Here is a 17500-nt window from a genome sequence, read left to right on the forward strand (position 1 = left end):
TCTCAAACAGGTTCAACGAGTATCTGGGGCTGTTAGTCCACAAGGACCAGTCTTACTGTGTACCTGACCACTCTATAGTTGATTACTTGTTTCTAATAAAATATGTTTTAGACATTTGTAAACTGTCTGATGTGAATGTGGGTTTACTTTCTTTGGATCAGGAAAAGGCTTTTGACCGTGTGGACCACCATTACTTGTTCAAAACAATGAAAGCCTTTGGGTTTGGGGATGTTTTTTTGTCTTGGATGAGTTTACTGTATGTTGGGACCTCATGTATGATGAAGGTGGGGGGTGGTTTGAGCAGCCCCATCCCCGTCCTTAGGGGTATCAGGGCAGTTATATTGTCTGGCAATTGAACCAATGCTTTGATTTTAAGAGCGAGGCTTACTGGTTTCTCTGTGCCAGGGGTAATGAAGGGTCCCACGATAGCACTGTCTGCATATGCAGATGATGTGACAGTTTTTATTATAGGGGATGAGGATGTTAAAGTTCTCTCAAACGCTTTAAAGGTGTATGAGGGGGCCTCCTCAGCTAGAGTCAATTGGGAAAAGAGCGAATCGCGGTGGGCAGGTCAGATTCAGACGGGGTCTGCTCCACGGTTACCACGGGGGCTTCAGTGGGGCAGAGATGAGATGAAGACTTTGGGGGTTTTCTAGGCTCCGATGTCTTTCAGGAAAAGAACTGGGAGGGTGTAGTGGAGAAAGTGTGTGCCAGACTGTCAAGGTGGAAATGGGTGTTACCCCAGCTATTTTATAGAGGAAGGGTGCTGGTAGGAAATAATCTAGCTGCTTCAACCCTGTGGCACAGACTAATGATTTTACAGCCACCGGTGGGTCTGATACAAGAGCTTCAGAGGACCATTGTCAATTTCTTCTGGTCTGGACAACATTGGATTAAATCTGCGGCCCTGTACCTGCCACTGCACGAGGGTGGGCAAGGCCTGGTGGACATTTCTTCCAGGATCATGGCTTTCCGGCTTCAAGCAGCCCAGAGACTGTTGTACTGTGACTGTTCTAGCTGGGTCGACACAGCCTATAGGAGAGAACGGCTGTTTGGGTTTAGACAAGCACCTTTTCCTCTTAAAGCTGGATGGACTGACTGTCTGGACTGACTACATTTTATGAGTCTGTTATGCAGGCTTGGAGAGTTTTTGTCATGTCCTGTAAGGTGGGCACGCCACGCTTTTTGAAGAGCCTCTTTTTTATAACACTGCCATCCAGTCCCATGCTCTGGAATCAGCCAGCCTACATTCATGCCTGTTAGGTGTGGGGTGTACCAAGCTGGGTCATCTGATGCGGAGTAGGAGCAGGTCATTGGAGGAGCTGGGAGAAAGAGTGGGGATCCGATCATCTCGCCTACTGAGGGGGGTCATATCTGAGGTCTGTAATTCCTTGCCAGTACTTCATCGGCAGTATGTGACTGACACTTCCAATTCTGATCGGTGGACGGAGGGTCTGGATGATGTGTTCCCTGTGCTGAATGTTAGTGCTGCGATGAGGGCATTAGAGAAGGACATGGGGATGCTGCTTTCCTTCCATACCCCGGAGCTGGGGGAGTTCAAGGCAGTGGGAAAGAAGGCCATGTACAAAATCTGTGTAAAAGTGTCCCGTGCTTCTTCCCTGGAAGGGGTCAAATCGACAAGGTGGGCGGGTGTGCTTGGTCCAGGTGCCTCCCCAAAAGGCTGTTGGCGGTCTTTATACAAACTGCCTATTGATAAGAGGACAGCTGACCTCCAATGGAGGATAATACATGGAGCCATAGCCACCAATATCATCTGGTACATCTGGATCCTACTGTTGGGGAGGGGTGTCCATTCTGTGCTGAGTCTGAAACTCTGGCACATCTGTCAGGATGACTGACCTGATCACTAGCTGGTTCTCAGCTCTGGGAGAGGTTCTCTCTTCCCAACAGTTTATATTTGGGCTAAAGTACAGGTTTAGTAGAAGGGGTATAGTTCTTTTGCTTAATTTTGTGTCAGGGGGCAGTTAAATTAGCAATATGGAAGACATATGAAAGAACAGTATTCGGGGACAGGGGTCTGTGGACGTGGTGGGAATGCTGGAGGGGATGTTGGCAGCGAGACTGAGGCATGTGTTTGCCTACTACAAAATGGTTAACAATATTGATCTGTTTATGAGTATATTGGGCATTCAGAGGCTGTTGTGTTTAGTTACTGTGGAGGAAGATTTGGTGTTGTGTTTAGTTACTGTGGAGGAAGATCTCTCTCGTCTCGCTCTCTCTATCGTCTCTCTCTCTCTCTCCTCTCTCTCTCGTCTCTCTATCTTCTCTCTCTCCGTCTCTCTATTGTCTCTCTCTCATCTCTATCGTCTCTCTCTCTCTCATCTCTCTCCCTATCGTCTCTCTCTCTCTATCGTCTCTCTCTCTATCCTCTCTCTCTATCGTCTCTCTCTCTCTATCGTCTCTGTCTATCGTCTCTCTATCGTCTCTGTCTATCGTTTCTCTCTATTGTCTCTCTGTCTATAGTCTCTCTCTCTATCGTCTCTCTCTCTATCGTCTCTCTCTATCATCTCTCTCGTCTCTATCTTCTCTCTCCATCTCTCTATAGTCTCTCTCTCTATCGTATCTCTCTCTCTATCGTCTCTCATCTCTCTCTCATCTCTCTCTATCTTCTCTCTCTCTCCATCTCTCTCTCTCTCTATCGTCTCTCTCTCTCTATCGTCTCTCTCTCTATCCTCTCTCTCTATCGTCTCTCTCTCTCTATCGTCTCTGTCTATCGTCTCTCTATCGTCTCTGTCTATCGTTTCTCTCTATTGTCTCTCTGTCTATAGTCTCTCTCTCTATCGTCTCTCTCTCTATCGTCTCTCTCTATCATCTCTCTCGTCTCTATCTTCTCTCTCCATTTCTCTATAGTCTCTCTCTCTATCGTATCTCTCTCTCTATCGTCTCTCATCTCTCTCTCATCTCTCTCTATCTTCTCTCTCTCTCCATCTCTCTCTCTCTCTATCGTCTCTCTCTCTATCGTCTCTCTCTCTATCGTCTTTCTGTCTTTCGTCTCTCTATCCTCTCTCTCTCTATCGTCTCTCTCTCTCTCTCTCTCTCTATCGTCTCTCTCTATCGTCTCTCTCTATCGTCTCTTTATCGTCTCTCTCTCTATCGTCTCTCTCTCTCTCTATCGTCTCTCTCTCTCGTCTCTCTCTATCGTCTCTTTATCGCCTCTGTCTATCGTCTCTCTCTATCGTCTCTCTCTCTATCGTCTCTCTATCGTCTCTCTCTATCGTCTCTCTCTATCGTCACTCTATCGTCTCTCTCTATCGTCTCTCTCTCTATCGTCTCTCTATCCTCTCTCTCTATCGTCTCTCTCTCTCTCTATCGTCTCTCTCTATCGTCTCTCTATCGTCTCTCTCTCTCTATCGTCTCTCTCTCTCTCTATCGTTTCTCTGTCTATCGTCTCTCTCTCTCTATCGTCTCTCTCTCTATCGTCTCTCTCTCTCTCTCTATCATCTCTCTCTATCGTCTCTCTCTATCGTCTCTCTGTCTATCATTTCTCTCTATCGTCTCTCTCTATCGTCTCTCTGTCTATCATTTCTCTCTATTGTCTCTCTGTAGAGTACATGTGCAGGTCATCAAGTTGTCCCTCAACTTATGGCAGGCAGCAATGTAGTGTGCTGCCAACCCACAGCTCTCTGCGACCTCCCCCAACAGGACGGGTAGCCTACTCTCATCAGAGAGGTCTTTGAAACCTTGAACAAGTGTTTCAAATTTGGGGAAATGACTATCTAATTGTTTTATATTTTTTGCATTTTGTCAGGAAATGCAGCTCCGTCTCAGGTTTTGCTGTTGTGCAGTAGTTGCACAGCCTTTCCTCCTCAGGGAGCCAGGTTTTCCTGTGTCTACCCTTCTCAGTGGCAAGGCTGTGCTCACTGAGCCTGTACTTTGTCAAGGTTTTTCTAAGGTTTTGATCAGTAACCATGGTCAAATAGTTAGCCACGGTGTACTGTCGATTTAGGGCCAGATAGCACTGCATTTTGCTTTGTGCTTGTGTTTCCCAATAAGCAATGTAGTTTTGTTTTGACTGTGTTGTATTTTAGTTTATTCTGATTGATTGGATGTTCTGGTCCTGAGGCTTCAGTGTGTTAGTAGAACAGGTTTGTGAACTCAGCCCCAGGACCAGCTGGATGAGGGGACTCATTTCTTTGCTCAGCTCTTGGCATTGCAGGGCTTGGTAAATGATATGAGAGGGGGGTCACTGTATTTTAGATGTTTCCAAAACTTAATTGCTTTTTTAAAAATTTGTATTATTAGTGGATATTGGCCTAATTCTGCCCTGCATGCATTGTTTGTAGTTTTCCTCTGAACATGTAGGAGAGTCTTACAGAACTCTGCATGCAGGGTTTCAATGGGGTGTTTGTCCCATTTGATGAAATCTTGTTTTGCAAGTGGACCCCACACCTCGCTGCCATAAAGTGCAATTGGTTCAATGACATATTCAATTAGTTTTATCCAAATTTTAATAGGTATTTCAATTTGAATTCGCTTTTTAATGGCGTAGAATGCCCTGCGTTCTTTCTCTCTCAGTTCATTCACTGCCTCATTAAGGTGTCCAGTTGAGCTTATTTTTAATCCTAAGTGATTGTAGTGTGTACAGTACTCTATATATTTTGTACCAATTGAGAACTTTGGTCTAATTCCCTGAGATCTGGATCTTCTCTGGAAAATCATTATTTTAGTATTTTGGGGGTTTACTGCCAGGGCCCAGGTCTGGCAGTACTGCTCTAGCAGGTCCAGGCTCTGCTGTAGGCCATGTGCTGTAGGCCATAGTCTCTCTCTCTATCTTCTTTCTCTATCGTCTCTCTATAGTCTCTCTCTCTATCTTCTCTCTCTATCGTCTCTCCGTCTCTCTCTCTATCGTCTCTCTCTATCGTCTCTCTCTATCGTCTCTCTCTCTTACGTATCTCTATAGTCTTTCTCTCTATCGTATCTCTATAGTCTCTCTCTCTATCGTATCTCTATAGTCTTTCTCTCTATCGTATCTCTATAGTCTCTCTCTCTATCGTATCTCTATAGTCTCTCTCTCTATCGTATCTCTATAGTCTCTCTCTCTATCGTATCTCTATTGTCACTCTCTCTATCATCTCTCTCTCTATCGTATCTCTCTGTCTCTCTCTATCGTCTCTCTCTATCATCTCTCTCTCTATCGTATCTCTATTGTCTCTCTCTCTATCGTATCTCTATTGTCACTCTCTCTATCGTATCTCTCTGTCTCTCTCTATCGTCTCTCTCTATCGTCTCTCTCTATCGTCTCTCTCTCTATTGTCTCTCTCTCTATCGTATCTCTATAGTCTCTCTCTCTATCGTCTCTCTCTATCGTCTCTCTCTCTATCGTCTCTCTATCATCTCTCTCTCTTACGTATCTCTATTGTCTCTCTCTGTCTCTCTCTATCGTCTCTCTCTATCGTCTCTCTATAGTCTCTCTCTATAGTCTCTCTCTCTATCGTCTCTCTCTATTGTCTCTCTCTATCTTCTCTCTCTATTGTCTCTCTCTCTATCGTCACTCTCTCTATCGTCTCTCTATAGTCTCTCTCTCTATTGTCTCTCTCTCTATCGTCTCTCTCTATTGTCTCTCTATAGTATCTCTATAGTCTCTCGCTCTATCTTCTCTCTCTATAGTCTCTCTCTCTATCGTATCTCTCTGTCTCTCTCTATCGTCTCTCTATAGTCTCTCTCTCTATCGTCTCTCTCTATTGTCTCTCTCTCTATCGTCTCTCTCTATTGTCTCTCTATAGTCTCTCTATCGTCACTCTCTCTATCGTCTCTCTATAGTCTCTCTCTCTATCGTCACTCTCTATTGTCTCTCTCTCTACCGTCTCTCTCTATAGTCTCTCTATAGTCTCTCTCTCTATCGTCTCTCTATAGTCTCTCTCTCTATCATATTTCTATAGTCTCTCTCTCTGTCGTCTCTCTCTATCGTATTTCTATAGTCTCTCTCTCTCTCTATCGTCTCTCTCTCCATTGTCTCTCTCTCTATCGTATCTCTACAGTCTCTCTCTCTGTCGTATTTCTATAGTCTCTCTCTGTCGTCTCTCTCTCTATCGTCTCTCTCTATTGTCTCTCTCTATCGTCTCCGTCTATCGTATCTCTATTGTCTCTCTCTATCGTCTCCGTCTATCGTATCTCTATTGTCTCTCTCTATCGTCTGTCTGTCTATAATCTCTCTCTCTATCGTATCTCTATAGCCTCTCTCTCTATCTTATTTCTATAGTCTCTCTCTCTATTGTATTTCTATATTCTCTCTCTCTGTCGTCTCTCTCTATCATCTCTCTCTCTCTATCGTCTTTCTCTCTCTATTGTCTCTCTCTATATAGTCTCTCTCTCCATCGTCTCTCTCTCTATCGTCTCTCTCTCTCTATCGTATCTCTAGTCTCTCTCTCTGTCGTATTTCTATAGTCTCTCTCTCTGTCGTCTCTCTCTATCGTCTCTCTCTCTCTATCGTCTTTCTCTCTCTATTGTCTCGATCTCGCTCTCTATCGTCTCTCTCTCTCTCATCTCTCTCTCTATCATCTCTCTATTGTCTCGCTCTCTTTATCGTCTCTCTATATCTTCTCTCTGTCTATCATCTCTCTGTCTATCGTCTCTCTCTCTCTCTTTCTCTATCGTCTATCTCTCTATCGTCTCTCTCTATCGTCTCTCTCTCTATTGTCTCTCTCTATTGTCTCTCTCTCTATCGTCTCTCTCTATCGTCTCTATCGTCTCTCTCTCTGTTGTCTCTTTCTATCGTGTCTCTCTGTCGTCTCTCTGTCGTCTTTCTCTCTCTCAAAGGACTGTGTAGGAGGGGATATAGACAGACACAGACTGAAAGGGAGGGAGGGGTGTAGGGGGATAGAGAGAGAGCGGGGGAGAGGGAGAAGGTAGTGAGACAGAATGATGAATTGTAGCAGAGGCCACCCATGCATAGTTGTCTGTGGTACTGTTCCTCAGATGCTGTGTAGTGCTAATTAAATTCCTCTTGTCACATGGGGTCACCAGACTTTAGCAGGCGACATGTAGGATGGGAGACGGAGATAGAAGTACGATCCTTACAACGTGTCAAATGAGAAGACCGACGAGAGCCAGAGAAGGCTAATCAGAAGCCTTAGACTATGTTCTGATAGATATAGATGAAGGCTTGTATGTGGATGCCAACCTTAAGGCGTTATTCACTTTTGTGGTAGAGAGACATTAAGACAATGAGCAGCTCTCATTTTCATTGCGCTGTGTGGTCGTTAAATGTGGGTTCACCTTTGCTGTAAATAGCAGCAGCTGTTGACTGAATCATACATTAGATCTGAAGAAGAGCGTTACCTGGGAGTGAGACTATTCAAGGTAATCACAAATCATCTAAATTCCAAATGACATTCGTAGGCTTCATGCTTGATGGATTCTCTCAAGTCATCAAATTAATGTAATTTTCCACTTGATAGTCTGTAGGAAATCCACGTGCAGGAATGTTTTACATTTGATCAGTTGGTGAATTTGAAAAGCAACATTGCATCTGATTGCACCCAACCATAACTTGATAGGATGTGCTCCCGAGTGACGCAGCAAAGACACTGCATCTCAGTTCTGGTTTGATCCCGGGCTGTATCACAACCGTCCATGATCTGGAGTCCCATAGGGTGGCGCACAATTGGCCCAGAGTTGTCCGGGTTAGGGGAGGGTTTGGCTGGGGTAGGCCGTCATTGTAAAATAAGAATTTGTTCTTAACTGACTTGCCTAGTTAAATAAAGGTTAAATAAAATAAAAGTAATTGAGCAAATCTGCTTAAGAACGGTGGTTAGATATATCCCTAGACATCTGTAGGACCCAGGAAGGTGATAGTGCTGCCATGTGTGTCAGATGCATCATTAATATCTCATCCCCGTTGTCCATGGAAAAGCTACAGTAGTCAGTTTTCCCCTGAAGGAAATTCAAGGAATTGAATGAGAACTTTTAAACATGTGTAAGGAAAATGTTTGGCAGATATTATGGTGATATGATGATGGATATGATGGTGATGATATCTTTGTTGAGTGGTTCTTTGATCTGTTCACCCATCCATTTTTGTGTCATAATTGGGAGAAATATACATAAAATATATATATATATATATATTATTAACCTGTAATTACAGTATTCAAAGCTCCATTTCAAGAAGCTTGAACAGTACAATGTATGTTTTACATTGTTATAATGTTGTATTTACTCCTGCTGCCTTCTTTGCCAGGTTCTCCCTTGTCAGCCTTTCACTGCAGTGGGCTAAATCAGGGTCTCACATATTGCTTCTTGGTAGTCTTAAACAAATCTACTTGGAAACAAAAGTATACACCTCACACACATGGTTATGAGTTTCAAAAAGAAGACACCTGTACCATGCCAATATTACATGTTATATACATCACAGAAGACTGAAATATAACAAAACTGTTAGACAGTTTAATACACTTTATTAATTATGAAAATGACTAGGGCTACATAGTCTCATTGGGACTTTCCTGATTAAAGGTTAATTAAAATGAAAATAAAATAGCTGACGATAACACTAGCTGACGATAACTCTAGTTGACGATCTCTCTAGCTGACAATAACACTAGCTGACGATAACTCTAGCTGACGATCTCTCAAGTTGACGATAACACTAGCTGACGATAACTCTAGCTGACGATCTCTCAAGTTGACGATAACACTAGCTGACGATAACTCTAGCTGACGATCTCTCAAGTTGACGATAACACTAGCTGACGATAACTCTAGCTGACGATCTCTCTAGTTGACGATAACACTAGCTGACGATAACTCTAGCTGACGATCTCTCTAGTTGATGATGACACTAGCTGACGATCTCTCTAGTTGACGATAACTCTAGCTGACGATCTCTTTAGCTGATGATATCTCTAGTTGACGATAATACTAGCTGATGATAACACTAGCTGACGATCTCTTTAGCTGACGATATCTCTAGTTGACGATAATACTAGCTGATGATAACACTAGCTGACAATCTCTCTAGTTGATGATAACTCTAGCTGACGATAACACTAGCTGACGATCTCTCTAGCTGGCGATCTCTCTAGCTGACGATAACACTAGCTGACGATCTCTCTAGCTGACGATATCTCTAGCTGACGATAACTCTAGCTGATGATAACACTAGCTGACGATAACACTAGCTGACGATAACACTAGCTGACGATAGCACTAGCTGACGATAACTCTAGCTGACGATAACACTAGCTAACGATCTCTCTAGCTGAAAATATCTCTAGCTGACGATAACACTAGCTGACGATCTTTCTAGATGACAATAACAATAGCTGATGATCTCTCTAGTTGACGATAACTCTAGCTGACGATAACACTATAGCTGACGGTCTCCCTAGCTGACGATAACACTAGCTGACGATAACTCTAGCTGACGATCTTTCTAGCTGACGATATCTCTAGCTGACGATCTCTCTAACTGACGATAACTCTAGCTGACGATCTCTCTAGCTGACGATATCTCTAGCAGACGATAACACTAGCTGACGAAAACACTAGCTGACGATAACACTAGCTGACGATAACACTAGCTGACGATCTCTCTAGCTGACGATCTCTCAAGCTGACGATATCTCTAGCTGACGATATCTCTAGCTGACGATAACACTAGCTGATGACAACTCTAGCTGACGATAACACTAGCTGACGATAACACTAGCTGACGATAGCACTAGCTGACGATAACTCTAGCTGACGATAACACTAGCTAACGATCTCTCTAGCTGAAAATATCTCTAGCTGACGATAACACTAGCTGACGATCTCTCTAGGTGACAATATCTCTAGCTGACGATATCTCTAGCTGATGATAACACTAGCTGACGATAACACTAGCTGACGGTCTCCCTAGTTGACGATAACACTAGCTGACGATAACACTAGCTGACGATCTCTCTAGCTGACGATCTCTCTAGCTGACGATCTCTCTAACTGACGATAACACTAGCTGACGATCTCTCTAGCTGACGATATCTCTAGCAGACGATAACACTAGCTGACGAAAACACTAGCTGACGATAACACTAGCTGACGACAACTCTAGCTGACGATCTCTCTAGCTGACGATCTCTCAAGCTGACGATATCTCTAGCTGACGATATCTCTAGCTGACGATAACACTAGCTGATGACAACTCTAGCTGACGATCTTTCTAGATGACAATAACAATAGCTGATGATCTCTCTAGTTGACGATAACTCTAGCTGACGATCTCTATAGTTGACGATATCTCTAGCTGACGATAACACTAGCTGATGACAACTCTAGCTGACGATCTTTCTAGCTGACAATAACAATAGCTGATGATCTCTCTAGTTGATGATAACTCTAGCTGACGATCTCTATAGTTGACGATAACACTAGCTGACGATCTCTCTAGCTGATGATCTCTCTAGCTGACAATAACACTAGCTGACGATCTCTTGCTGACGATATCTCTAGTTGACGATAACACTAGCTGATGATAACACTAGCTGACGATCTCTCTAGTTGACGATAACTCTAGCTGACGATAACACTAGCTGACGATAACTCTAGCTGACGATAACACTAGCTGACGATCTCTCTAGCTGACGATCTCTCTAGCTGACGATAACACTAGCTGACGATCTCTAGCTGACGATATCTCTAGTTGACGATAACACTAGCTGATGATAACACTAGCTGACGATCTCTCTAGCTGACGATATCTCTAGCAGACAATAACACTAGCTGACGATAACACTAGCTGACGATAACACTAGCTGATGATAACACTAGCTGATGATCTCTCTAGTTGACGATAACACTAGCTGACGATCTCTCTCGTTGACGATATCTCTAGCTGACGATAACACTAGCTGACGATCTCTCTAGCTGACGATATCTCTAGCTGACGATCTCTCTAGCTGACGATCTCTCTAGCTGACGATATCTCTAGCTGACGATAACACTAGCTGATGACAACTCTAGCTGACGATCTTTCTAGCTGACGATAACAATAGCTGATGATCTCTCTAGTTGACGATAACCCTAGCTGACGATCTCTATAGTTGACGATAACACTAGCTGACGATCTCTAGCTGATGATCTCTCTAGCTGACAATAACACTAGCTGACGATCTCTAGCTGACGATATCTCTAGTTGACGATAACACTAGCTGATGATAACACTAGCTGACGATCTCTCTAGTTGACGATAACTCTAGCTGACGATAACACTAGCTGACGATCTCTCTAGTTGATGATAACTCTAGCTGACGATAACACTAGCTGACGATCTCTCTAGCTGACGATAACACTAGCTGACGATCTCTAGCTGACGATATCTCTAGCAGACGATAACACTAGCTGACGATAACACTAGCTGACGATAACACTAGCTGACGATAACTCTAGCTGACGATAACACTAGCTGACGATCTCTCTGGCTGATGATCTCTCTAGCTGATGATCTCTCTAGCTGACGATAACACTAGCTGACGATCTCTTTAGCTGACGATATCTCTAGTTGACGATAATACTAGCTGATGATAACACTAGCTGACGATCTCTCTAGCTGACGATATCTCTAGCTGACGATAACTCTAGCTGACGATAACACTAGCTGACGATAACACTAGCTGACGATAAATCTAGCTGACGATAAATCTAGCTGACGATCTCTCTAGCTGAAAATATCTCTAGCTGACGATAACACTAGCTGAGGATCTCTCTAGGTGACGATATCTCTAGCTGACGATCTCTCTAGCTGACGATAACACTAGTTGACGATCTCTCTAGCTGACGATATCTCTAGCTGACGATATCTCTAGCTGACGATAACACTAGCTGAAGATAACACTAGCTGACGATATCTCTAGCTGACGATATCTCTAGCTGACGATAACACTAGCTGACGATATCAATGGTTGTGATAACAATGGTTGTGATAACAATAGCTGATAATAACAATAGCTGTGATAACAATAGCTGATGTTTCAGAAATTATCATTCTTGAACTGCATTGTTGGTTAAGGGCTTGTTAGTTAGCATTTCACGGTAAGGTCTACACAAGTTGTATTCGACGCATGTGACAAATAGCATTTGATTTTGATTTTGACAGCCTTCTCTCCATCTCTCACCACAGCAAAAGAGGAGTCGGTAGCCACCTACAAAGGCAACGAGTTCTTCAGCTATGACTTATCTCAGATGCCCATCCAGAGCAAACTGGACGAGATCACTCTGTCCTTCCGCACGCTGCAGAGGAACGGCCTCCTTCTCCACACCGGGAAGTCAGCTGACTATGTCAACCTATCCCTGAGGAGCGGCGCTGTGTGGCTGGTAATCAACCTGGGCTCAGGGGCCTTTGAGGCCCTGGTGGAGCCCACCAACGGCAAGTTCAACGACAACGCCTGGCACGAAGTGCGCATCACACGCAACCTGCGCCAGGTACAGTACTGTACACCCCCTCTCTATGCTTCTTCTTGCGCTCAGCAGTAGATCTAGCATTATTACAGGAATATTTTCATTTTTTATTTGAAGAGGGTGTGATAGTATCATTATTTAGCTTCCAGTTGTTGTGAATGCATATCCATCATGGGCATCCAAGGGAGACCAGTTATAATGTCAGTTTGTGATTGAATTATATTCACTGTGTTGTGTTAATTTATCCCTTAGGACTGAAAAACCAAGATGTTTTAGGCTGCCCTTTTCTGATTTAGCCCTCAATTTATCTTTATCAGTCCCAAGCCAAACTCCAGTGACTCATACCCCAAGTGTGAAAGTCTTTAGGGTACATTGAGTAAATGTGCCTCACATATGCTGTAGTAATCCATTCTTATTCTGTATGGCAGTCGATACACAATCTTGTTCTTTTCAATTCAGTTCAGAGTAAAGTGAATCAATGACACATTTTTGTCTCTCTCAACATTTTTTCTCCATAGGTGAAACATGTTGATGCAGTGTGATGTTTCTCCCTGTGTGACTAGTGTTGAGGTGTATATTGTTGTGGCTGAATTGACGTGGAATGTGTTGACTGATTTCTGAGTCAGTCTCATTGAGTCTCCACAGTAGAGGCCTACTAGTAACCAATATGATTTGTTCATGTTTTTAATTGCTTTTATAATTGCAGGTTTCTATCATCAAATATTTGACTTTACCTTAATGTGTATAATGCTGTCAGTGAATTTATCCTGAGGAAGGATACTACCAATTTTTACGAGCTAAGGATATAGCTGATGAGTGGTCCATATTTAGCTAGATCAGACCTATCTTCTAGGGTTGAACTTATAAAAAACCTTTTATCTTTTAAAGAATACAGCCATGTATTTCACAACACATTTCTGTGCTAGCTTTACACCCTGTCAGGATTAGTCAGTGCCCTGCTCTCCTACTAACCATGGTCCTGCCTGGTTCCCCTCCCATGCATTATTTGTAACTTGTTTTGTACATAATGTTTCTGCAACCATATCTTACGGCAAAAAAGAGCTTCTGGATATCAGGACAGCGATCACTCACCTCAGATTAGATGAAGATTTTTTTTACAAAAAAGACGACGCACAAGACATTCTCCAAACACCCCACAGGACCGACATCCCCGTTATTTGCAAGAGGAAGTGTCGCAGGTACAGAGGACAAAGAGCCGGATGCCTGGTCAGGACCCAGAGAAGGCGACTGGGAATGCTGCCGTTACCGTCAATATTACTTGCCAACATGCAATCATTGGACAATAAATTAGACGAGGTACGATCACGAATATCCTACCAATGGGACATCAAAAACTCTAATATCCTATGTTTCATGGAATCGTGGCTGAATGACGACATGGATATTTAGCAAGCGGGATATATGCTGCACCGGCAAGATAGAACAGCACACTCCGGTAAGACGAGGGGGGGCGGTCTGCGCATATTTGTAAACAACAGCTGGTGCATGAAATCTAAGGAAGTCTCTAGATTTTGCTCGCCTGAAGTAGAGTATATTGTGATAAATTGCAGGCCACACTACTTGCCTAGAGAGTTTTCAGCTATACTTTTCGTGGCTGTTTATTTACCACCACAGACAGATGCTGGCACTAAGACCACACTCAGTCAGCTGTATGAGGAAATAAACAAACAGGAAACCACTCACCCAGAGGCGGCTCTCCTAGTGGCCGGAGATTTTAATGCACGGAAATCAGTTCTACCAAATTGTTAAATGTGCAACCAGAGGGAAAATAATTCTAGATCACCTGTACTCCACACACAGAGACGCGTACAAAGCTCTCTCTCGCACTCCATTTGGTAAATCCGACCACAACTCTATCCTCCTGATTCCTGCTTACAAGCAAAAATTAAAGCAGGAAGCACCAGTGACTCCGTCTATAAAAAAGTGGTCAGATGAAGCAGATGCTAAACTACAGGACTGTTTTGCTATCACAGACTGGAACATGTTCCGGGATTCTTCCGATGGCATTGAGGAGTACACCACATCAGTCACTGGCTTTATCAATAAGTGCATCGAGGACGTCGTCCCCACAGTGACTGTATGTACATGACCCAACCAGAAGCCATGGATTACAGGCAACATTCGCACTGAGCTAAAGGGTAGAGCTGCCGCTTTCAAGGTGCGGGACTCTAACCCGGAAGCTTACAAGAAATCCTGCTATGCCCTGCGACGAACCATCAAACAGGCAAAGCGTCAATACAGGGCTAAGATTGAATCATACTACACCGGCTCCGACGCTCGTCAGATGTGGCAGGGCTTGCAAACTATTACAGACTACAAAGGGAAGCACAGCTGCGAGCTGCCCAGTGACACGAGCCTACCAGACGAGCTGAATCACTTCTATGCTCGCTTCGAGGCAAGCAACACTGAGGCATGCATGAGAGCATCAGCTGTTCCGGACGACTGTGTGATCACGCTCTCCGTAGCCGACATGAGTAAGACCTTTAAACAGGTCAACATACACAAGGCTGCGGGGCCAGTCGGATTACCAGGACGTGTGCTCCGGGCATGTGCTGACCAACTGGCAGGTGTCTTCACTGACATTTTCAACATGTCCCTGATTGAGTCTTTAATACCAACATGTTTCAAGCAGACCACCATAGTCCCTGTGCCCAAGAACACAAAGGCAAGAACACCTGCCTAAATGACTACAGACCCGTAGCACTCACGTCCGTAGCCATGAAGTGCTTTGAAAGGTTGGTATGGCTCACATCAACACCATTATCCCAGAAACCCTAGACCCACTCCAATTTGCATACCGCCCAAACAGATCCACAGATGATGCAATCTTTATTGCACTCCACACTGCCCTTTCCCACCTGGACAAAAGGAACACTTATGTGAGAATGCTATTCATTGACTACAGGTCAGCGTTCAACACCATAGTACCCTCAAAGCTCATCACTAAGCTAAGGATCCTGGGACTAAACAACTCCCTCTGCAACTGGATCCTGGACTTCCTGACGGGCTGCCCCCAGGTGGCGAGGCTAGATAGCAACACATCTGCCTCGCAGAAGACACCGCAGAAGATACCTGTACCATGCCAATATTACATGTTTTACGCTGCTGCTACTGCCTGGTATGGCAATTGCTCAATCCTCAACAGTGGAGCTCCACAGGGGTGCGTGCACAGTCCCATCCTGTACTCCCTGTTCACCCACGACTGCATGGCCAGGAACGACTCCAACACCATCATTAAGTTTGCAGACGACACAACAGTGGTAGGCCTGATCACAGACAAAGACGAGACAGCCTATAGGGAGGAGGTCAGAGACCTGGCCGTGTGGTGCCAGAATAACATCCTATCCCTCAACGTAGCCAAGACTAAGGAGATGATTGTGGACTACAGGAAAAGGAGGACCGAGCACGCCCCCATTCTCATCGATGGGGCTGTAGTAGAGCAGGTTAGAGCTTCAAGTTCCTCGGTGTCCACATCATCAACAAACTAGAATGGTCCAAGCACACCAAGACAGTCATGAAGAAGGCACGACAAAACCTACTCCCCCTCAGGAAACTAAAACGATTTGGCATGGGTCCTGAGATCTTCAAAAGGTTCTACAGCTGCAACATCGAGAGCATCCTGACTGGTTGCATCACTGCCTGGTATGGCAATTGCTCGGCCTCTGACTGTAAGGCACTACAGAGGGTAGTGCGTACAGCCCAGTACATCACTGGGGCTAAGCTGCCTGCCATCCAGGACCTCTACACCAGGTGGTGTCAGAGGAAGGCCCTGTTCTCTCTACTACCTCATGGCAAGTGGTACCGGAGTGCCAAGTCTAGGACAAAAAGGCTTCTCAACAGTTTTTACCCCCAAGCCATAAGACTCCTGAACAGGTAATCAAATGGCTACCCAGACTATTTGCATTGTGTGCCCCCCCCCAAACCCTCTTTTTACGCTGCTGCTACTCTCTGTTTATCATATATGCATAGTCACTTTAACTATACATTCATGTACATACTACCTCAATTGGGCTGACCAACCAGTGCTCCCGCACATTGGCTAACCGGGCTATCTGCATTGTGTCCCGCCACCCACCACCCGACAACCCCTCTATTACACTACTGCTACTCTCTGTTCATCATATATGCATAGTTACTTTAACCATATCTACATGTACATACTACCTCAATCAGCCTGACTAACCGGTGTCTGTATGTAGCCTCGCTACATTTATGGCCTCGCTACTGTATATAGCCTGTCTTTTTACTGTTGTTTTATTTCTTTCCCTACCTATTGTTCACCTAATACCTTTTTTGCACTATTGGTTAGAGCCTGTAAGTAAGCATTTCACTGTAAGGTTTACACTTGTTGTATTCAGAGCACGTGACAAATAAACTTTGATTTGATTTGAAACCTGTCTACAGGTGTAGGATCTTAATTTGATCACCCTGTTGCAGGAGAACTTTCCTGCAATGAAGGATGTTTTTAACGTGTAGTGTATTTGAGTTTTAAAAAGGCTTCTGAAGTTCCCACTGTTATTTTCCCTCATGAAAAATGTATCAAACCCTACATTAATTATAATCCACATAATAATTCACATTTCTTGTTTCTGCAGGATACTTTTCTTGTTGTAGAAAACTGTCTCAAGTTAAGATCCTACATCAAATCAAATGTATTTATAAAATCATCCTACACTGACTGCACATTGTATGGCTATTTAATATGCTGACTCTGTCTTCTATACTAACATACACTACCGGTCAAATGTTTTAGAACACCTACTCACCTACTCAAGGGTTTTTCTTTTTTTCACTAGTTTTTCACTAGTTACACATCAAAATTACAAAATAACACGTATGGAATCATGTAGTAACCAAAAAAGTGTTAAACAAATCAAAATATATTTTAGATTTTAGATTTGACAAATAGCCACCCTTTACCTTGATGACAGCTTTGCACACTCTTGGCATTCTCTCAACCAGCTTCACGAGGTAGTCACCTGGAATGCATTTCAATTAACAGGTGTGCCTCCTTAAAAGTTCATTTGTGGGATTTCTTTCCTTCTTAATGTGTTTGACCCTATCATTTGTGTTGTGACAA

At 43.8% G+C, this 17500-nt stretch overlaps 1 protein-coding gene across 4 annotated transcripts in view; it reads left to right on the top strand.

Moving 5' to 3' along the window:
- nrxn2a (neurexin 2a) overlaps window positions 1-17500 on the top strand; it is a 402746-nt gene that overhangs the window by 132323 nt on the left and 252923 nt on the right. For all 4 annotated transcript variants that reach the window (XM_045690105.1, XM_045690104.1, XM_045690106.1 and 1 more), the window contains exon 4: window positions 12122-12423. In XM_045690105.1, the coding sequence (XP_045546061.1) occupies window positions 12122-12423 (302 nt within the window). The remainder of the gene's footprint in view (window positions 1-12121; window positions 12424-17500) is intronic.

The sequence above is a fragment of the Salmo salar genome, chromosome ssa11 (genome assembly GCF_905237065.1).
Source record: "Salmo salar chromosome ssa11, Ssal_v3.1, whole genome shotgun sequence".
Classification (NCBI taxonomy): Eukaryota; Metazoa; Chordata; class Actinopteri; order Salmoniformes; family Salmonidae; genus Salmo; species Salmo salar.